Source organism: Rhinolophus hipposideros, assembly GCF_964194185.1.
Source record: "Rhinolophus hipposideros genome assembly, chromosome: 6".
Classification (NCBI taxonomy): domain Eukaryota; kingdom Metazoa; phylum Chordata; class Mammalia; order Chiroptera; family Rhinolophidae; genus Rhinolophus; species Rhinolophus hipposideros.
In genome coordinates, this window is record NC_138052.1 from 43,895,633 (window position 1) to 43,919,307 (window position 23,675).

The window sequence follows — 23,675 nt, forward strand, 5'->3', positions numbered from 1 at the left end:
CACAGTCTTCTTTGCTTAAAATTTCCTTGATGTGGATCTAGTCTGCAATCTGGTGCTCCTTCAACTCCTGTATAAAAAACCCTTCAAGAAACACCACTCTAAGTAATAGTTAAAAAATTAGTGGAAGGTCCTAAAATCAAGTTTAAAAAATAGAGCTTGATGAGAAGATGCAGATGAAATTATTTCGAGTACTCTAAGTTAGAACTAAATCTGACATTGAAATCCTGGGTGTAAAACCTATGAAAAATTGAGGAACATTTTGTGTATTATTTTTTAGATTTCTTCATGCATTTCTCCATAAAAGAGTAACTGAGTATCTTCTATGTACTCTAATGTGTACATAGATTCCTCTCCTAAGGAAATTTATTTTTGGTTTTGGTTAGGCAGATAGATATAGAAATAAATGACTATAACTGGATAAGGCAACTAAAACGACACGTATGCAGGGGTTATTTTGGTAGCATTGAAGTAGTCCACCTAACCAGGCTTATTTGGTGAGAAGGAGAGATCACAGGAGGATTCCTAGAAGAGGTGGAGCCTTAAATGAATTCAAGTCTGAGCCAAAAAGGGTTTGGGTGGAATTTCAGGCTAAGAGATGGCAAAATCTGTTATGCAAAGGAGTTCTACGTAATTCAGAATTGTGATGAAAGCAGTGTACACAAGAGGCAATGGTGAGAAATAAGGTTAGAGAAATTGGTCAGATTATGGAAAGCATTATACCTCACCTTAAGTGGTTTGGTGTATATCCTATAAACACTGAGGAGTAAGAGAAGGACTGTAAGCAGCAAATGATATATAGGCAGATTGCAATTTAAATGAAAGTCTCTAACAGTTGTGTGGAGGATTATTTAGAACAGAAAAAAAAAAAAAGAGGGGTGGAGGTGAAGAAAGACCCATAGACAGAAATCCATTTAGGATTCTGGTTCAGTAACCCTAACAAGAAGAATAGATTAAGGCAATAGGAACGAGAGCATGATAAGATTCAAGACACATTTGGCAGGTAAAATCAGTAGGACTTGGTGACTGAATGGCATATAAGAGAAAAGGAGGAGCCCAGAATGACGGGGTGGATATGACCAATGAAACAAAGACTACAGGAGAAGGAGCTGCTTGGGATGTAATGAGTCTGACATGCTGGTGACCTTTCTAGATACCGATACCTGGAGGTGTGAAACTGAAGCTCGATACCTGGAGGTGTGAAACTGAAGCTCGGGCTAGAAAATAATATCTAGGAATCATTAGCATATATGTGTCAGCTGAGCTCAGGACAGTTTTTGAGGTCATACAAAAAAGATATTTACTGTGAAGAGAGAGAAGGGTGAAGTCTGCAACATTCTGGAACAGCCATAACAAGGGACAGAATTCAGTGGTGTGGTGCAGCCAGCTCACAACAGCTCTTGATAAGTCATTATTAAATTGTCAGGAAATTTTGCTAGCCTATTGTTAAATGTAGCAATTATAAAAAATTAAATTGTATAAACTTAAAATTGAGTTACTTAAAAAAGTAATAAATACTAAAAACATACCACTTTACTACATTTTACTATTATCTATGCTCTTGAGCACATTTCTGTATTTTATCTGGTGGTGGAAATTTGTTATACTGCTGAGTTACTGTGCATCTCTTCTTAGTTCCACATTTAGTGAAGTCACACCAGTGAATGAAATCAGCCATGGTGGGAATCTTTACACTACAAAAGTCATCAAATGCTATAAATCAGCGTTTGTTGATTTTCTAGAGTAGACTTAAGAAAGTGATTGAAAAAAATGTTAAACAGATAAAAAAAAACAGTAAATGTCATGTCTGTAGCCATTACGCTGTGAATAGCACAAAAACTGAGGAAATATTTTTCATTATTCAAAATCTATTATCTGATTCAGCAAAGATTTGCTTACATCATTGATGAGTGAGTGAAGTTGTGCCATACAGCTTCTTTGTTTCACTTTACTGATGAACATCATTGAAAATACCAACCACCTTTCAGTTTTAAACTATGCTTGTACATTAGCTGCAATCCTTGGTTGTCTACAAACACAAAATTTTGGCAAAATTCAACAAAAGCATTCTGTAAGGATCAATGAGCCGTATGGAATGAACACCTAAGAGTGTTTACATTATTATTTGTAAATTGAAGGCCACATCTTTTATATCAGTGAAATTTATAATTAACTGATGTGCATATACAAACTGTCTTTTTCTTGAAGAGGTGATGGTTAAACATTTACCTACACACCACTGGGGAAGGTGGAAGAAGAGAAAACCTTGAAGGAGAAGCAGACAGAGTAAGAGAGGGAGAGATGTACAGGAGGCAGCAATAAAGGAGAAGTCAGGTTTCAGGAAAAACAGTTTCAGGAAGGACTGCTGAACAAGAGCCATGACCAAGGAAGGCCCAGAAAAATAATGATTGAAAATTTAAAAATTAGATTTAAAAAATTAAAGTTGATTAAATAATACTTAACTAGAATTATTTGGAAGGAAAGGATTTTAAAAAGAGGAATTATAATTAATTTCTCTCTTAAAAATTTTAGATAAAAAAAACCTCGTTTGAAAGGAAGGTAGAAGGTGGCACTTTTTAGATACTTGTTTCAGAAGTTTGAAATTAGGTATTTAACTACAATTAATTTTGTTTTCTATAAAACAAACTACATTTCATAAAAAAATATTGAACCTATCAAGTAATAACTTCATGTAGCCATACACTGCATGTCCTAAAACAACAAAACTAGAATTCTCTTGATGAACTACATATTTTAGACAATGTTTTGTTATGGCTTCTTTCATAATTTGATTCTGTAGTGAATATGATTCACTGAATATAAGGTATCTACTAGCACTTCAACTTCCAGCTTCATAGTAATGCAGCAGCTACGTATTTTCCCTTAAGTCTCCTGTGTTTTTGCTATCGTGTATAGTTTATGTATTCCTGTCCTTTCTTCCCAGAAGCTTGTAAGTTCCCAGAAGGCTAAAACTATGCCTGTTATGCCCTTTCTTTCTTCTCACTGTATTCCTATACAGCTTATTCCTATACAGCTTAATATGCTGTGTATAGTTGACTGAAAAGACATAATACCCCCCAAAAATGAGTTCTGAAATCATCCAAGCATTAATCATAATTTGAAAGGTCTCATCTCTGTGAATCATCCAAGCATTAATCATAATCTGAAAGGTCTCATCTCTGTGAATTCTAGAATTTATACAAAGATTGGATGAATAAAAAGCCAAACAGGATAAATGGAAAATACACACCTGATGACTTCATTTATCCAACGTTAATTATAGTTAACATGATCTCAGATCTGAAAGAATTTATATTCATTGTATTTAAAATAATTATATTTCATATACATTTAGTAAAGAAAAAATATTTCATAAAATGATATGGAAAAATAGTAAAAGGATAGGGCCAAAAATTGACTTCCAGATAATCTCTTTCAGGGCAAAAGAAAACACCAGAAAGGGTGCAAAAACTTAACAATGGAATTTGTTTTTATATTATCTTAATGCTTGAGACTTTTGAATTTATCTTTAACTAAAAAACAAAGATCTCGTGTAGAACAGAATCTACGTGCCTCAAGTATAATTACCAGAGGAGAAAGTTACCCCTTTTGTTAAGAAGATTTTAGTATCTGGGATTTATTTTTGTCAGTCTTATAGTTGAAGAAAAATATTCTTATGATTGAGGCAAGAAAAAGCATTATACATTCTAATTAGAAAAGTAAGTAAGTTTTTTATCTGAGATGAAGGTTCCTAAATATTGCCCTCAGGATTTATCACACCTCAGAGAGTTTCCGTCTCTTATTTTGAGGTGGGAGTGCTCAACCACTTGTCTGGCTTTTATGCGAAGGCATATATATCCCAGGAGTTTTTCAACTTACCTGGTTAGCAACATTATCACTCTCCTTTTTAAAAAAGACTATTAATTAAATGTAAACATAACAGAGAAGCTCTCAAACATTTTAATAGGTCCCTGTGGGTAAATAATATTTCTATCAATTGGGTGATATACTTGTTTGCTTCTCCCGTAAAATTAGATTTGGCTTGTATTAAAAGAAAATCCATGCACTTATTGTAATTTATAGGTATCATTATTTGCCAGTCATTTTGTTTACTGCCTGAGTGTTATAGGAGGCTGAGAAAATCTTGAAGAATGAAAGCACATTAATTAATTTCTATAAAAAATCCTGATGCTGAGTTTAAGCCCATGAATAGCTACTGAGTCATTAGCATCGACACTATCATAGCTTCTACATAGAATTGTTAACAAAATACTTTAAAAACAAAAAGGAAAGTAGGAGAAGGAAGCAGAAGGCACTGTGCTAATTAATTTATAAGTGTTACCCCATTTAATCTCCTCAACCTCCCTGGAATATGGATGTGGTTGCCATACCCATTTCACAGACGAGGTATCTGAGGTAAAAGATTTTAAAATAGGTTCAAGTTTTCACAGGGAGATAACAGTAGGCCAATTAGTACTCATGTTTAACAGACTTCAAATCGTGTGCTCTGTATCATTGTATTATGCTGCAACCCTACTCTAGGTTTGTGTTTTTAATTAGATGACACAATACTTGTTTAGAAACTATTGCATACTTTTTTAGGTCAAGTTCAAATTTTCTACTTTGAATAAAACCCTGGAAGAATTCGATGAATAGTAATAAATTCAGTTACACAGAAAATGAAAAGGCCTATGAAAGGAGTTACTGTTAGAAAAGAATCTATGAGGGCCAAAGGCAAAGGGTTTTACATGTCAAGTTAAAGACTTCGGGTTTTATGCTATCGACCAATCATTCTCAAATTTTAGCATGCATCAGAGTACGCTGGAGGACTTGCATCCTATCCTCAGAGTTTCTGATCAACTTGCATTTTCTATGATCAACTTGTGGCTAGAAAGAAATAGATTAGGACTGTCTCCAAGTCTAGTTTGAGAGGCATGATAGATCAGGATGTCACTAACTGAGATAAAGACTGAAGGAAGCTCTAGATTATATGGGGATAACTCGCTAAAGTTTGTTTTAAACTTTATTAAACTTTAGATGTTTAAAGGCAGCAGGTGGAGATGACCAATGGGGAGTGATAGGCAGTTCTGGACTCAGGAGTGAGGGCAGGGGTAAAGATAATGATTTCAAAGTCAACAACACAGAAATGGTTCTTCAAGCTATAGACATGATGAAAGCCCTTAGGGCTAGAGACTGTGACAAGATAAGGTAACCAAGCATCAAAATGTGGAGGAACATCATTATTTAAGGGAAATGCATAAAAATAGTCACTAAAAGAAGTAAGGGAAGAAACTCAGAACTCTTAGAGATGTAAAAGAAGAATGCAGGAACAGCGTGGGCTCTGAAATGAAGGGAATGAATAATTTTGAGACAGACTGTGGTCAAAACAGCATCAAATGATTTACTGAGAGTTAGTGAGTAGCTTTAACTTCTGATGAAAAGGACAAGAGTACCATCTATCCCATTAAATTTTATCCTAGTGGTTCCATGGAGCTGAGATCATGAATTAAGGCTCTAAAATGAGAAGTATGAACATCCTACAGTAAGTAGAGTGCATTAGAGTATAGTACACTGTCACTGAAAATTATTGTTAGTAGAGCATCACAAGTGTGCAAACGGCAACTTAGAAAGCTCCAATGACTTGCCCTTGGTCATAGAGCCATGACTGACTCATCATGGAGTGGAGTCTTCTGACTTTATTAAGCAATCCCCAGTAAGAATTAGGTTTTAAGACAAAACCCAAGACACTAATGAATGCGAATCAAGGTCTTGACTTTTCTCTTACCATCTGTAAAACAGGCCTCTGGCTCATCGGAATTTATAGGTTCAGCCTCCGCTTCTTCTCCTTCTCCTGGCACAGGGTTATCAATTGTGCTGCACTCAGAGGAACTCAACTGGTTCAGTCTCTAAAAAGAAATTCACCATCCCACCGGATAGTCATTTAGAGTTCATTCAAATCTTGAATTGAAGCCACATTTAATGATCAGAGTCATGCAAAATGTTAATGGAAAAATATTAACAGTATGATGGCCATAAAATATGTATAAACACACATTGAGGTCAAGTAACCTTACAGTGTATCTATACTTGATCTATCTACACATCCTGTGAAAAATAAATTTTATTATTTGTATTATGCTATAAGTAAGTAATTAGACAGAATAGCATAAGGTAATATTTTGATGTAAACTATAACATTTGTAAAGTATTGGCCACATTTTTGTTATTTTCCATATTTGACGTGAATTTGTTTACATCAATAATTATTATTTTAGGACAACCAAGACCCTAACAGCAGTAATGTGCAAGTTCCAAATTGCCAACGCCTGATCATTGAAAGGTCAGATCTGACAGTTGGCAGAAAAAACTTGTTGATATTTAAAATTAAAAAAAGAAATTAGTATCAGATGAAATACAAACATACTTCTTCTAATACCTCTTGGATTTAAGAATATGTATTAGGATGATATAGATAGAAGGCCTTTCATCAAGACCAAAAAAGTCAAATACACTACAATCAAAACTCCAAAAAAACATAGTAATCATTTCATCCAACACCACCCATTTTAGTATAAAATTTCAGGATATAGTAGAAAAGATCATAAAGTATTTACAATGTCAAGAGATAGTGGCTACTAAAGTGAGTACCACATGCAAACTCTGAAACAAAGATTCCATGAAATTAAACATGGCAGACTACTAACACATGAGAGGAATGAATTCATTGTTATTATGATCATATTATTGATCATAACACAGACATATTTTTCCGGCCAAGAACTTTATGATCAATATGTTTACACACATACACAGAAATGTTTAGAAAAAAAATTCATACAGCGACGGTAGCAAAATTCGCAATTTTTCCTAATATTGTTTTATAAGGGGTAAAACAGCACATCAGCGAAGAGCTTATTTTTCATTCTCATTTGCTAAATGACATGTGAATATTGAAAACTACTAGTTATTACAGCACATACTTCTCTTATTAAGATCAGCTTTACTTTTGTTTAGAATAGTTAAAACAAATGCAAGTGCTAAAAATCATCAAATACCATTTTAGTTCAATTGATTCTTCAATCTATTAATATGTATTAATATCATAATCTAAAATATTAATTTTTAGAGATTGACTTGAAAGCTAAAAGTGTTCCTTATGGGTACCACATGAAATTTTTTAATTCAAATCAGTATTGCCCATCTTTTAATTTCACAGCCTAATTTTACAACTGATAACTCTAATGAGGGTCCTGAGTCATTAAGGAGTAACATCATAAAGCTCAGAATAAAAGACTAAAGGTCCTCTAGAGAGGAATGCCACAAATAGCTACGATGCTTTATGTAAGAGTCCCATGATGTCTAATTTTATTTTTCTAATATGGGACAACTTGAATTTTAAATACTCTTTTCTGGTTTAGAACCAAAATACACTTTAATTTCCCTTGCAGTTGTAAGGACCTATTTAGAGCAATGCACAGATCCCCTCATCTGTAGGTTGGAAAGAGAAAAGCTATGCAAAACTCCTGTGATGAGAAAACAGCTATTTGGAGTTGCTGTCTAGGCATTTTACAGTGTGACAACTCTCCTCGCACTCAGAGTCTGGACATTTAATAAGGACTTGAGCTTAGGATTCCTGCTCCACGTTCCCATTCTGATATTCCAGGGGCACCTTTTAAAACAACCACTTCAAGTTGAGCCTGTGAAAGTTTGAGACCTCTGCCCCAACCACCTTGTAAGTAATAGGTGTTTGCTACCCTGCTCTCTTATTTCCTGTTCACTCTATTTTTAAAAACAAATATATTATTTTTTTATTTTTCCATTACAGTTGACATACAATATTCTCCTGTTGGCTCTTGACCTGGGATGGAGGGCTGCCCTTCCCCCAGTTCATTGTCCTGCACCCCCCGCCCCCATTTCTGGGATTTGCAAGTAATACATTTTGTGACTTTATAGAAAAATATCTTTTTACTACCTTTTGTAGCTTTTTAAAATTGGAGATCACCTCGGATAAGACCATTTGTATTTTTCATCTTGAGTGTAATGATATTTCATTTCTTTATATGATTTAGTTTTCTGAGCCCCTCAAGGTCCCTACAATCCTTTTCTATTCTCTCTGAAATTTCTCAAGTTTTGTTTAAAGTTTTAAAATGGTAATGCTCCACTAAATAACAGTATCTAAAAAAATAAAAAGTACCAATTTGAAAAGTACTCCATATATCCATCGTCAATGAAATTCAATAGTATTTTCCTGTTATTCTAGATTTTCATTTTACTTCCATTCAATTTACCAGAAAATTGTTAGTGTATTTACTAGTTACAATAAATTCTTAGATAGTATTAGATTTATGGGAAACTAAAACTCCAGTACTTTTTCAAATAAAGGGCAAGAAAATGGAGTTTTTCCTTTCCTAATGTTCTTTGCTCATTGTTACCAGAGAAACTGGGTAGGCTTTTTGGGAACAGCTGTTCATTCAGCAGGAAATCTACTTAACAGTTCTATCACATGTCAACATGGTATATTGTATTAGATGTTGGAGAAATAGTGAGGTCAAATCTCAGCCACCACCAGGGAAATTCAAAATAAATCTAATGATTTCATCAAGAGTGCTTAGATTTCCTAGAATCTTCTATCTAGGGCACTTTCTATCCAATAACATGACAACTTATGTGACTAAAAGATACGATATTGAATATAAAAACAAATGCAACAAAGTTTGCTCCTATAAGGTTGGACTGGTATAGGTTTCTCAGCCAGATCCTACAGTATCGTTTTGAAACTTCTTTCTAATGTAAAGGCAAGCAGAATTCACCAATAAGGCCTTGCAACATAAAACAACTGACAACAGTATTCAAGGGCGTTGTGCACTAACACAGGACTGCTATTTGCAGAGAATAGATATTTAAGTAGCTGGACCACAGTGGATCAAATCAGAAAGAATGTCTTATAAACTTTAAAAAGAAATGTTTAAACAGTGCTACTACTGAGGCCTGCTAGAAAACTGCAATAAGTGGGTAAATAAAGATTAGAGTATAGGCAAACATGAGAGCAAAATGAGAGATAACAGTGTAGGCTCTAAAACTCAAGCTCCTTAAATATTATTTATAAAAAAAAAAACCCAGAATGACAAAAAACAAGCTACTGCATTTGAATGATTAATGCTATCCCCTAAAACGACTCGAAATGAAGAAGTACAAGGAAAGACAAATTCCAATGAATGTAACAATTACCAGTTTTTTAAAACATGTGATTTCTAATATCGTAAGTACAATATAAAATGAAAATTGGCACAGATAAAATAATCTTTCCTAATCTTTATGTAGGCAGCTTCTGCCAAAGAAATGTAACATACTTGAAGTCATTCTTCACAACTGAAATATCCAAAGAATGGCCATTTGTTAACATGTACCTCATGTTTTCTAATAGTAGTTTGGTTAAAAAAGGAAAAAAAAAAGTAATAGTAATTTAGGAATTAAACACACATACATACACATATTTCTGTAAACAGATTTCTCAGAAATTGTATTTTATCTCTATAGATAGTATTGTATATGTGTACATCTTTATTTAGGTTCAAGGTGGGAGGAAATTTAATATATTCTGGAATAAAATTGTTTTCTGAGAGAATATTGCCTCTAAATCACCATCAATGTGAAATAGAAAAATATGTTTTTTTATTTAGGAGCATCTTTATAATTAACTTCAACTAAACTGGAACAATAATATAAGTTAAATTTGAAATTATTAGCATTATTATCCCTATTATCAATTTCAGGATAAAATTTTGCTTTCCTCATTGTACAATGGAAAATAATACAAGCATCCCAATGATGACAGAAAAATTCAAAATATGAACTGGATTATGCAAAAAAGGGCAAGATTCTTATCAACATGGATCATCCCCAACATGGAACTGTTACAGCTGTCATTCATTCAATAAGCTATACAAAAATTATAGCAAAATATTATATCTGCATAGTATAATTTATTTAACACTTGTTAGAAATATTAGATAAGGGAATTCATATTAACCTATTTCTAATTTTAGGGAAAGTGTTTCATAGCTTATTGACAGATTTAGTGTTCACTTTACAATATGTTCTATTTAAACCTCTTCTTGAGGCTACTCCGCGTATCTCTTTATGAGGTATATACATAATCAGAAACTTATTCCCATCAGTGAACAATATTGATTCTGGAATCAAATAAAGCATTTCAAGCACTTGTAACTCATTTGTTCATTGGCAGGGCCTAGTAAGTTATTAACTGGCACATTTATATATGATGAAATAAAAACCAAATGTTAGTTACTGAATTGATTAAAGAAATAAAGCTATAGCTATCAATGTGCTTAAAATCATTTCAAATGTACTCAAAGTTTGGCCTAGAAGCTGGGTACTTTGGTCTCTGTTCCCAACTTTCTAGATGTGTACTCAGGTAGTAGCTCATTCGTATGAGCCTCAATTTCCTTAGCTGTAAATGTAGGGCTAGCACTAGAATGGTCCTTTCCTGTTCTGAGATTTCATGTTTACACCTAAAATACTTCTCCCACAAGAATTGTTTCTTAATAGAGTCTTAATTTACGGAATTTAAATGTAACAATTTTTTTCCAGCTTTACTGAGCTATAATTGACATATAACATTATGTAAGTTTAAGGTGTACAATGTGATGATTTGATATATATATATATATATATATATATATATATATATATATATATATAGTGAAATGTTTACTACAATGAGGTTAGTTAACACATCCTTCACATCTCACATAATCACCATTTTTTTGTTGTTGTTATAGTGGGAACAGTACAGTTTTACACTCATAATAATGTGATAATTTAATGTGATATATACATCTATACAAATATAGGTTCAATTAGGAGGGGAAGTTGATGAGGTTTTCAGATTAAATGTTGTTTTAATGGTTTCTGTTACTTTCTGCGTCTTACTTTTATAATCCATCCAATAAAAATATATAAATCATGCACTTGAAATCACCCAAGGACATGAGAGAGATATAGAAAATCATCAAGAGAGTAACAAAAAATGATGGAATTGCCCCAGTGACATGCTATGTCAATTCATCTATGGAACAATTGTACATATGTTTCTACTTTCTTGCAATGGGTCAGGCAGATTTTTGTAGCTGAAGAGCATGCATGACACTGAAAAAATATCATACATGTATGATTTTTTTTTTTTAGGTAACCTGTGTAAAAGTGGTCACACATGTCTCTGCCTGGTTAAAAGCACAAAGCTGCATCCTTGAACGATCCAGTTTGTTTTTACTCCTGTGAGAAGTAAGAAGGTTAGGTACGGAAATTTAGAAACGTATCATGATGAACCAGTTCAGTCAACTGATTCAATATGCTTAAAGTCACATACCTATAAGTAGAAATTAGTTATATATTTGACAATACATGCCATATGCTCAATGCAAAGCAATATATTTGAAACACAGTAATGGAGTTAAATATCCTTCAACAAAAATTTGATATAATGAACTAAACAGTTATATAATTCTGTTTTTTTAGGAGATGAATTAAAATACTGTAATATACTCAGGTTAACTTTTGCATTGCTTGTTCTTCATAAAAAAACAAACGTTTGAAATAAGTGATTCTCAATATTGGAGTGGGGTGAGAGTAAGAGTGCGCAGTTTTTAAAAGTATATTCTAAAAGCAGCATTTTTATTTACTTTTAATTATCATATTTATTTTTATATTTCAAATATTACAGAAAAGAGATGTTTTCAAATTTATCAGACTAAAAAGATTAAAAACAATTTAAATATGTCATACCAAAATTGTTTCTAGACACATGAAAAAATTCAAAAGATGAAAGATTTTTCAGATAGTTTGGAACCAATCTGCAAAAGAAATGGTCTAGGTAAAATTCTAAAGGACTGTTTTGTTTTTGTAAGAATCTATAAATAAAATATAAGATCAAATATCAACTTCTCCTAACGGTATAATTGTAACAAAACCCTAAATCTTGCTAAGTCAAAATTCATTTCTGGAAAAATTACTTTATTTTCTAAAATGCAATAATGAGATGAAGTATTATTGCAATACTCTTCAACTGCCTCTTTGAAGAAAAAACTTTATAAAAAAAATCCAAAGAGAAAGAGACCCGATGAGAATGTAAATAAAACCATCACATAGTAAAAGGACATCATATACTTAATCTTGATGACTATAAATATTTAAAGAATTTTTATCAAATCAATAAAAGGAATGCATTTAATAACAAGTAAGCACATTTAAGTTTCTCCAAAGATGATGGCTTTCAAAATTGAATACTGAATAGATGAATGGGTGGAGGGATAGATAGATGAATGAGTGAATCAGGTGAACAACACGAATGTATGTTACTCTGCCTGGGATTTCCTTCTCCACCATATTCACCCAATGAATCCATCTCTATCCTTCAGGATCTGGCTCAAGTGTGACCTCCTTTCGTGTGACTGCAACCCGATATAGTCCCTTATTCAATGCATCCTCAATGGACTGGCTTATTATTCTGTTACGGAATGTGCTGTGCTCCACTGTATTTTGTATTATCGAGTTATACTATAACCTAAAAAATCAGTATTGAGGAGGATTAGAAGCTGAACACGAATCAGCAAATGCACAACACCATTATAACAGGAGATTTGACCGGGAATTGCAACATTACAGGGATATAATAGAAAACAATTACATTCCTACTCATTCTCTTGCCTTCCTATGATATGTACTATGATAGTTAAAGCTTGGAATTCAAATTCAAATAGCCCCCCAGAAACATTAGTGACTAATCAGCATCATTTCTTATAATATTTCAGTGTCTTAGTCATCTGTAAACATAGATTAACAATATCCACTTGCCTGGGTTATTATAAAGAGGAAAGTTACATGGTGTAGACAAAAGTGGTTAATGTGTACATTTTTTTCCTTGGTCTCTTTGGTGCTTTCTTCTTTTGTGTTTGCCTCTCAAGTGCTGAGTTGATCACTTATCCTTTTACTTTCTATTGTCCTTGCAGTGTAGTGGATGCTGTGATGCATTGCCCAGATCCTCTTTTCAGGCAAACCACTCATTCCTGCTAGGAGTGCTGGCAGCGGAAGACTCACAGGTGAGTTCTCCTCTGGCAATGGTCATGCAAAAGGGAGCTGACCTTACACCCCATCAGCTGGAAGAGTGGAGGGAGAGCTTGCATCCAGTGACCAACCGGTTCAGGATAACTCCACGGGGTCCTCCCAGAGCCAGAGATGCTTACAGAACATTTCAACTTCTCCCTCTCGTCTTGCTTCCCTCACTTCTTGCAGATGTAAAGATTTGCTCCTGGAATACTACCAAGTAAATCTCCTATACAGTTTCTCTCAGAGTTGGTTTCTCAGGGAACCTGACCTCAGACTGACTCCCTGTGTAATCCTATGGCTAACATAAATTAACATACACAATTCCAACCTGTCTACAATGCTGACTTCTCTTAAGACCTACATTTCCAAATAGCATCACTTACTTATCTTTCAAGTAGCTAACAATTAAAATGTCCCCAAATTAAACTGTCTTCTGTACCCTCGATATTTTCTCCTCCCCCTGTATATTTTTTATAGCATCAACAGCTATAGTTCATAGAAAAGGTACTCAAATGTATCCCTGTGCAGTGTTTTCTGCCAGAGTGATCAAGTGAATGAAACGTGTATGAGGACTTTGCTTCTTTATGGAACATAAAGTTTTGCATAAATGTGGTTGTAGTGTTTTGAGTGACATTCCCTTGAAGGTGGGAAATTTGATTATGTAAAATGAAAAGGTTTCCTTGATCCAAGGATATCAGCTAGTTACATCATGACTTTGATACAATACTTCAAAACACTAAATAACTATTATGTAAAGTGTCTGCATTTGGTTTGAGAAAGAATGAATTGGGGGATCCTTCTGTGAGGAAATTTTTGTACAGGATGTTTTCCTCTCTGCTGTGTATACAAGATGAGCAAATTCACTTAAGCCAGCTTTGATAAGTGGATGCATTTATTAAAAGAGCAGTAAAGATTTGGGGTATGTGGTTCATGGCAAGTAAAGGAGGTTCTCTGTAAATCGTAAGACTTTATGCTATATAATTTAAAATCATATGTGGCTATGTTTTTCAATATTTGGATAAATAAACTGGATAAATTTAATGTTTTCCCTGAAATTTACATACACTTCCATAATCAGTTCTGTAAAATGGCTTTATTTTTTTCATCTTTAAAGCAGAGGGAAGTAATCTGTAATAAATGAAAACACAGGGAGCGTCTCTTTAACCTCTAAGGAAAAACTCTCCATTTAAAAAAAAAAAATATTAATTAGTTTTTTAGGGCTTTCAATTTGAGACTTGGCACAATTAAAAAAAAAATAAGTACACTTCTTAAGCATTTAGTTAAGCCAGATGCCAATCACATTAAATTATTGCAGCTGGAGGAAAGAATCTTTTCCTAAGCAACTGTTAGCACAGTGCCTGGAGCACAAATGTTAATAAATATTTACTGAATAAATGGGTGCATTTCATGCTTTGTTTGAGGCTCCTGATAATGAAATGTTTCATCGCTAACGGTAAAAATCTGTGCAGTGTGTGGTTATTGTTTGCCCTGTGCTTAGAGGGCTGCATTGTGCCTCAGGAGAAGGCTGATTCTGAGGGAGACCATCAGTTCAGTGTCTGTGTTCTGAGAAGCAGTACCAGGAATCTTGTTTTCATGGAGCCACATGAGGCGACACTATGTTTATCTCAATTCTGAGACAAACTCGATCTTCAGAAAAAAATGCTGATATTTTGTTGCCAATTATTTCCTCCGAACTGTTTAAAATAGTTTACTCAACACTTCATTTGAACTTATCTCTTTGGTTATTTTCTGATAAGGTGTTTTATTAGAGAATATTTTGACTTACAGATTTAACTGTCTATCAGGACAAGGAAACCTGCCTATCTGAGAGTTGGTAGCTGATAGTAAGTAGAAGAGGTTGGAAATGTAATGGGAAAACAGAATACTAAGCTATACAAAAAGCCATAACCCTCCCTTTTGTTGATGGGGAGGGGGAGAGAGAGGGATCAAAGGTCAAAGATGTTCTCTCCCCTGTTCAAAACAGAGATTCTTAAACTTGCAAAAGGGGAAATATCCCCAGGTCCTGAACAAAGATAATGATATCTCAAGAAATCTGAATCAAAACAAGCCAGGGATGAATGTTGGCTCATTTCCCATGGCAACTCAATCTATTACAGTGGTCACTCGAAACACTGCACATCAGGATTCTGAGGATGCATCCAGGTTTAAGCAGAGAGAGTTCAAAAGATATGGCTGATAATGGAGAAAATAAAATGAAATTAAGCATTGCTAAGAAAGCCACTTAATATATTCGGAAGGCCACTGTGGAACTGGGGCTTATGCATGTCTCATGGGTCAGTTCTCAGAAATGCTATGAAGTTCTAACCTGCTGCTAAACCCAGCTCAAGCTCAAGCCATAAACATCCTGAAACAACTGCTGTATGGACATATGTGGACCTAACTTCCTCTTTGTAGTTTTTCTCTCCCTCATTTGCATATTGGAACTAACCAATCCCAGTTATCCTGGCCAACAATCCTTCATTTGCAAGGAAGACCTAAATGCGAACTGCACTTGTGGTTTTTGCTTTTATATACCTTGCCTTTCTTTGTTCTCTTCAGAGAACCATTTGGGTTGCTACCTGAATCTGCATCTCCCGACTGCAAACCTTTTTGTTTAAATTAGTGCTTTTTGTTCTTTATTACAGCTTAAACCTCTTCTTTGGTTAACATGGCTTAGAACAGGCATTTATAACAAGCTCCCTAAGTATGTCTTTACACATTAACATTGTGAACCACTGATTTACATCATGCTACCTCTCTTAAATTTAACCAGTAGCAAATAGCTACTTACAGTGTGCATGTGGCTACTCAATTTCATAACCATAATAAATGTCAACTGGACACTTACTCTCCAGAAGGCACTTATCTAATTAATAACATAAACCTTTAATATTCATTATAATTCTATCTGGCATATAAGGAAACTAAAAAAAAAAAAAAAGAGTTTTGTAAATTGCACAAGATCATAGAGTTAGGAAACACCAAAGCTAGTATTTAAGGCAAGTATTGTATCTCCAGTGGCTGTATTCTTAACCATTCCTCAAGATAGTACTTGAGAATTAAATAACCTAAATGTAGTGAATCGGGTATACTTTCCATTAGGCAATCAAGATTTGCCTGTTAGGAAAGGTTCATCAAGAACATGGCAATCACTCATTCAAAGATACCTCAGGCAAGACATCAGGCAAGATGGAAAAATAAGAAAGTTACAAAGGTGGGAATAGCAATTAAAAACCTTTGAACTCAACTGAGAACTAAAGATTAGGGGAATTCGAGCAGGTAGGTAAGCATGGAAGGTTAACAGAAACACTTTAGATAAATAAAATCTGCATTGTTTAGTGGTCCGAAGTGAAAACCAAACCAAAACCAAGTCATAACTAGGAACATTTAAATCTCAAGCAACTGGAGAGAAAGACTCTGATACAGGATTTCACAGGTGATGACAGCTTAATATTATTGATAAGCTATCTAACAAATTTCCTATAAATCTTGAACTTTTATTATTTCTCAAGTCCATCATATAGTCAAGTAGGTTTGAATGTATTCAAGATGACACACTTTGAGTAATATAGTAGAAAATTTCTTATGAGGAAGGACAAACTTTCAAAGTCCATAATATCAAATCTTTTATATGACAATGATGATGAATTCAATAATAAACACAATATCTAACACTGTTTTAGGTCTTACCAACTCAAAGGCTGTGGTAAATGGCTTAAAGAGATTATTTTATATATTCTTTATTACAGCCTATATGGTAGTCCCAAGCTCCTGTATGTTATACCATGTAAACCACAGATATAAAATAGAAAAAATGTACATGTTTCTCATGTAGCTATGACTAAAATGTCACAAAAAATGATAATCAAGAATATTAGAATGAAACCATCAACTGGTCTGTAGATAACACAGTTTAAGAATACTAAATTTCATGCTGTGGAGGATGGGTTTATGGGATAGGTAACAGAGTAACTTTATGGATGGCTAAAATAGTCTATTTCAGTAACCAAATAATCTACATACTAAACAACATCACAAACCTCCTCTGATGTCACAGGTACGTAAATTCTTCAGAAGCATGGCTCAGTATCCCATGGGAGACAACTTGGGTATTAACCCCAATAGGAATATGTTTTATACCTGAAATGGACAAAGACAGGGGAAGGGAGGTAGAACTAGGACTGACTTATGAATCATAAGACCGGGACTCGTGTCATGGCTCTGCCTTTAATTAACATTATAACTATAGATGAAGATACTTCCTCTTACTGAGTGGGTTTTCTCAGTTAGAAAATGAGGTGCTAAATGGGCAGATCTATAAGATCTGTTTAAAATGTTATAATTCAACATACTAAGAATAAGAATAAGACTTTTGCCAGCAACTAAGGAGATAATGTAAGGTCAGCCACATGCTTAGAACAAAGGAAAAATGACCAGGTAAGAAATGACTCCTCCATAATATTAAGATGTAAGAAGTGTTTGGTCAACTCTGCCAAGCTACCAAAGCACCTTAACACCTAGAATCCCAGCTTATTCAGAAAGTCTATCAGGCAACTGGAGTTTTACAAATTTAACCTTGTTGGCAGAAAAATGGGCAATTGAATTAATTTCCATTTCCACATGAGACTAGACCAAGATTACTGCTCCTGAAACGTAAGATGTAGAATCTGATTTTCTACCTTCAAGCCAAAACAACCACACCTTTGAATTTTGGAGATATTAACTTCTTCCATGCAAAGGTTTTAAAAATAAAATATTTTATTCCTTACTTTGTCATCTTGGAAAGAATTTCTTTGGCTACTTAGAAATGTATATTCACAATTTAATCGTTTATTCACTCAATAAGTAGGTATTGAGCATTTACTATGCACCTAGTACTGAGCATATGGCCAGTACACACACACACACACACACACACACAGACACACACACACACACACACACACACACACACAGCTGTGTGCCTTTATTCCAAAATCCACTATAAATTCATGAAAGGCAGGTTTAACATAGGGATAAGCAGATAGAAGACATTTGGTAAATACCTGTTCAAAATGTGATCTAAAGAAAGGAAAATATTTTAAAGTGGTATCTTAAAAGTTTAAAGAGATTCCATTCTCTGAATGCTCTGCCATAAAACTTACTTATGGTTATTATATTCCATATTAATAAAAATAAAACTCAATAATACTTTGAATATATGCAACTAAATGTGGGGAACTAGGATACAAAAAAGTTTGAATAAAATATTTCTATTTTTCAATGAGTTTACAGCACCCTTTGATGCATACAATCATTTCTCAAAAAATAAAATAAAATATAAAGCTAATAAATTCAGGAAGAGGCCATAAAATGGTGTGGGATTCAAAATGAGGAGATGTCATTATCTGCTTGTGGAGAAATCAGGAAGGATGCAATAGCTACATTTTTGAGCACTGAATACTGTTCTAAGCATTTTACAGGTGTTAATTCATTTATCCCTCACCCAACCCTATGATGTAAGGACTAATCATTTTACAAATGAGGAAGCTGAGGGCTATGTATTTAAGGATGTGTATCAGATTTTGAATAAAGAAGGAAATCCCAAGCAACGTCATTCAGGGAGTGAATATATGTGGCTCAGAAGAAACTGGTTTTCACACGTGTAAGAGCTCCAGACTAACATGAGGTGCAGGAACTCCAGGCAAACACGAGGACACACAGCCTTTAGCTACAATCTAATTCAGGAGACTTTGGGGACAAAGGATACTGCAAAGGACTGACATGATTAGGGTTGAAACTGAGTAAAAGTAATCAAATACATAGATTAGAGTAGATGGAAAATGGAGGCAGAGAACCAGTCAGACCCCACTTAAAATTGTTTAGTGAGTGTCAAGGTGCTGAAGAGGGACAGTGGGGTCAGCAGACACCGAGGTATGAGACTGTATGTGAGTTCAGAGCTGATAACAAATGGGATAGAGGAAGGGAAGACTGAAAAATACCTGGTGCTTTGAACACGGCTAGTTAAAATTAAATAAATTATTAAGAACCAGTAAGTAACACCATACCAGATGAAGCATGAAGTGTTCAGGAAGCATGAAAACTACCCATGAGTATGCAATATAGAAAGAACTTATGACATGAAAATCTGTAATTTTGATTCATTTCATACTAATCAATAATACGAAATACAATGTATATAAAACAACCTTACCCCTTTACTGTATTCACTATCTGAATCACTGCTAAGTTCCTCGGTATTCATATTCTCCAAATCTGATTCCCCAGGTGCAATTGGCACTGTCACTGTGAGGCTGGGATCATGCATAAATGACTGGTAGTCACTTTCTTCCATCAAGTATTTGTCTATGGTCCTTCCAAAAGCACTGGTTTTATCTTTTTCCTTGTGGAAATTGTGATCTTTGCCCATTTCAGCAAGTATACTGTTGGAGATGTTGTTTTCCTCCATATTATTTAGATCTTCTGTTTGTCTTATCTCTTTGGAAATCTTCGGCTTTTTAGGAAATTCTTTTAGAATAAATTCACCTACTGTTTGTTTCACATAATGTATTCCCTTGTTAATTCGGGCCACTGCAATCTGGAGGTTGTTTGCATCAGTATCTTCTTCAACTGGTGTAAGATTATCTGAACTAAATGAGCTCAGTAATAATGCCAGGAATAGGTTGAGGACCTGTATCAGGGTGGGGATGGGGTGTGGAGAAATAGGGAGACCAAAAAGAAAGTAAGTATACCTTTCCGAAATACAGGCCCAAATCCACACACCAATGAAGATCCCTGCACTGTCACACATTGATAAGAATATGTGATGGGGGTAGATGAGAGGCTAGACTCCTCATCAGTCGACATATACTAGCTCCTGTGAACTCTGGGAACGTGAAGGACTAGTATGAGGAGCAAAGAGAACACTCCCTTCACCAATGTCATTATGTCATTCTGCAGTTCATCCCTGTGGCAAGAGTCCCTTGGTCAAATTCCCTTTTATGGACCTAATAAGCCCCAACATTTACTTGTAATTAATATATGGGAGAAACAAGTAGAACAAGAAAAGTGTGACTATTGTGCTGTAGGAACTTAGGCCAAGTCTCTTTTCCCAGAAAGATAAATGTCACTTGTTACAACAAATGCAACATGTAATATTCAGAGACCTCCTGCAATAAAATATTTGGTCCAAGGTTGTGTCAGCTTGTAATTTAATGAGGCTTTTAAAGCATAGAAAAGGACCTGCCCATTGAGCCCAATTCAAATGAGATAATGCCATTATGACTTGGGTGGCTTCATTGCCAATCATTTTGGCCCTGGAAAAGATTATAAAAGAGATAAGGACAATTATCCTTGAAGCAAAATCCTGTTTGTGTGCAAAACCATTCCTGTTTTTCTTCACTGAGATAGGGGTCTAGGTGAATTCAACATTGTAAAAAATAAGCATTCTCACAGAGAGCTGCATTCTATAAATTATGTTTATATAGAAAACAAAAAGGTAATTGAATTGCTTTTTCATGAAAGTCTATTCATGGCCCAAAACATCTACCTCATATTAATATAATTAAAACTAGATGGAACTGAAGAGAAGGGACTCACCCTGATTTTGGCCACATCTAACTAAAGCAATTAGAAAAGCACAGGTTAAGAATGTCGATGTTAGTATGTCTGTTTTAAGAGAAGAGTCTGAGGGGGAGAGGAAAGTGAAAATAATAGAGAACAATTTTGATGAATCACTAAGAAATTCTGAAATAGTTTATTTTCATTTTGATGTTTATTGTCAATGAGAGAATATATTTTACTATGAAATATATATTTGTTTATATGTATATTTTAATAGGAATGTTGATGAGAAGCCAAGGTGTCCTTTTACTACGTTAGTCTCCCTCATCATTGCAAGTGTTAACAAAACGAGGAAAAGAGGTACAAATGTGCAGTTATAAAATGAGTCATGGGGATGTGACATACATCACAGGGAATAGAATCAATAATATAATAACTATGTACAATAACAGATGGTTACTACACTTATTGTGGTGATCACTTTGTATGGTGTGTAACTGTTGAATCACTATGTTGTACACCTGAAACTAATATAATACTGTATGTCAACTAGAATTAAAAATAAATTTTTTAAAAATTTCAAAAATATCAAATTTATAATTAGCTTTATTTTTTCCAGCTTTATTGAGCTATAATAGATATATAACATAGTGTAAGGTTAAAGTGTACAACATGTTGATTTGATGCACTTACACATTGTAAAATGATTCTAGCATTAGGGAACACCTACCTCTATCATGTCACATAGTTACCATTCTTCTTTGTGGTGAGAATATTTAAGATCTACTCTCTTAGCAACATTCAAATATATAACACAGTATTATTAACTATAATCACATGCTGTAAATTAGATTCCCAGAACTTACTCAGCTTATAATGGAACTTTGTACTCTTTTACCAATATCTCTTAATTCCATTACCAGCCCTCCTTGCCAGCTCCTGGTAACCACCATTCCAGCTTCTGTTTCTACATAAACTTGAGCTTATTAAAATCTTATTTTCCTAAACTACCCTCTAAAACTTACAATTTTTAATCATTTCAATTAATTGGTAGTAAAACAACCTAAAGAATAAATAAGAAAAAAAAATGAGGTCTGTTTAGCATATGGGTATAATACGCAGAGAACTATAACAGAAGCATCATTTTTTGTTTCTTTCTTTTCAGATTCTAATTCTACATCATTGGTAATTCCTTAATCAAATATTGGTTATCAACTTTGTGAATTATACTTCTGTTATCTTTCATTGGGGAAACCTTGTGAAAAATATAAGTATGGGTTATCTGGAAGAGAAAATAAGACAAGATTTCATTTTCTTTTCTTCCTGTATTGAAATGATCGATGTTTTATTACAATTAATAGCTTTAGATTTAATTAATCCTAAAATTATAAAATAACTGATCATATCCTCATATAACAATTTTCTACGGAGAATTTAAATGTGTGAACATCTGATTACATACCACCAGGTTTCCAATGACCATGACCATCATGAAGACAGTAAGGCACATGGCTTGACCGGCGACTTCCATGCAGTCCCACATGGTCTCTATCCACTCGCCACACAGCACGCGGAACACAATCAGGAAAGAGTGAAAGAAGTCATTCATGTGCCAGCGTGGGAGCTCACAGTCATCAGAGATCCTGCAGACACATTCTTTGTAGCTCTTACCAAACAGCTGCATGCCGACCACGGCAAAAATGAAGACGATGATGGCCAACACCAAGGTGAGGTTACCCAGAGCCCCCACTGAATTGCCGATGATCTTAATCAGCATGTTCAGTGTTGGCCAAGATTTTGCTAGTTTGAAAACTCGGAGCTAAAAGTAAACACAAAGTATAATATTAATTATGATGATAAGTTTTATAGTTTCCAACCTTAAATTTTATTCCAAATTTTAAGTTCTAAAATATTGTCATTACCTAGCTAAAAACTGTTGCTATTTTTCATCTATTTTCCAATATTCTTGTTATTTTGTTATACTTGCCACAATATAATCACCGCACATGTTTTAAAGGAAGTGTGTAATTCTAATTCAGAATTGCTGTAGAAGCCTCTTAACATGGTTTCAGATATTCCTTTGAGAAATGATAATTTATCCTTAATTCTATTTTCTGATGTTTTTATAAAATTTTTAATGCTGACATAGAGATGAAGCTCAACATGCTAGAGAAAAATGCCTTAAAAAGTCTACATTTTTTTTGGTATTGTTTGTTATTAGAAAACAATTGTGTTGGGAACAATGATTTGATCTTGAATTATCAAATCCACAAAGTAATGACTATATTATAATGGCTGAAATTCTGTAAATCATAAGCTTCTTACGATAAATAAATTATTGTCCTACTGGGTAAAGAAATATTTTCTCTTATACTAGTATATACAATGTCTATTATACTAGTGTATACAACTGAATACTTCTTCAAGATTCTAAAATTAAATATATATGTGATTTTTGAGCTCTTTAAGTGCATTTGTTACTGAAAGAACTATATTTTACTAGATATTTCGACCTAATCTTGTTTTTTGATTTAAACTTCCAAAAGATTTAAATAATAATGCAAAGCTGAGAAAACACCCTTTTACATACAGAATATAATGTAAGGTTGGTCTATATTTACCAGTCTGAATGATCGCAGAACTGACAATCCGTCCACATGTGATAGAAAAAGCTCCACTAAACTTAAAGTCACAATAATGCTGTCAAAAATATTCCATCCTACTTGGAAATACTCATATGGATCCATGGCAATTAGTTTTAAAACCATTTCAGCTGCAAAGATCCCAGTAAAGACCTAAGCGAGAAATATGTTTTTGTTTTTTTTTAGTATTATTAGACGGTATGAAATCAACATAATGATGAGAATGATTATTTGTTTAGTATTTACTTTGCTTCAGATAGTGTGCTAGATACTTTACAAATGTATGTTATTATCTCATCAATCCTATAAACTAAGTATCATTATTCCTATAGCTCTAATACAAGCATTGAAGGGTTAAAAAGCTCTAAC

The 23,675-nt window shown here is 34.0% G+C and overlaps 1 protein-coding gene across 1 annotated transcript in view; it reads right to left on the bottom strand.

Moving 5' to 3' along the window:
* SCN9A (sodium voltage-gated channel alpha subunit 9) overlaps positions 1–23,675 on the bottom strand; it is a 126,653-nt gene that overhangs the window by 19,251 nt on the left and 83,727 nt on the right. The window contains exons 15-18 of the mRNA XM_081051446.1: positions 23,286–23,459; positions 22,127–22,483; positions 19,316–19,792; positions 5,783–5,903 (exon numbers count right to left, since the gene is read on the bottom strand). Coding sequence (XP_080907572.1) covers positions 5,783–5,903; positions 19,316–19,792; positions 22,127–22,483; positions 23,286–23,459 — 1,129 coding nt within the window. The remainder of the gene's footprint in view (positions 1–5,782; positions 5,904–19,315; positions 19,793–22,126; positions 22,484–23,285; positions 23,460–23,675) is intronic.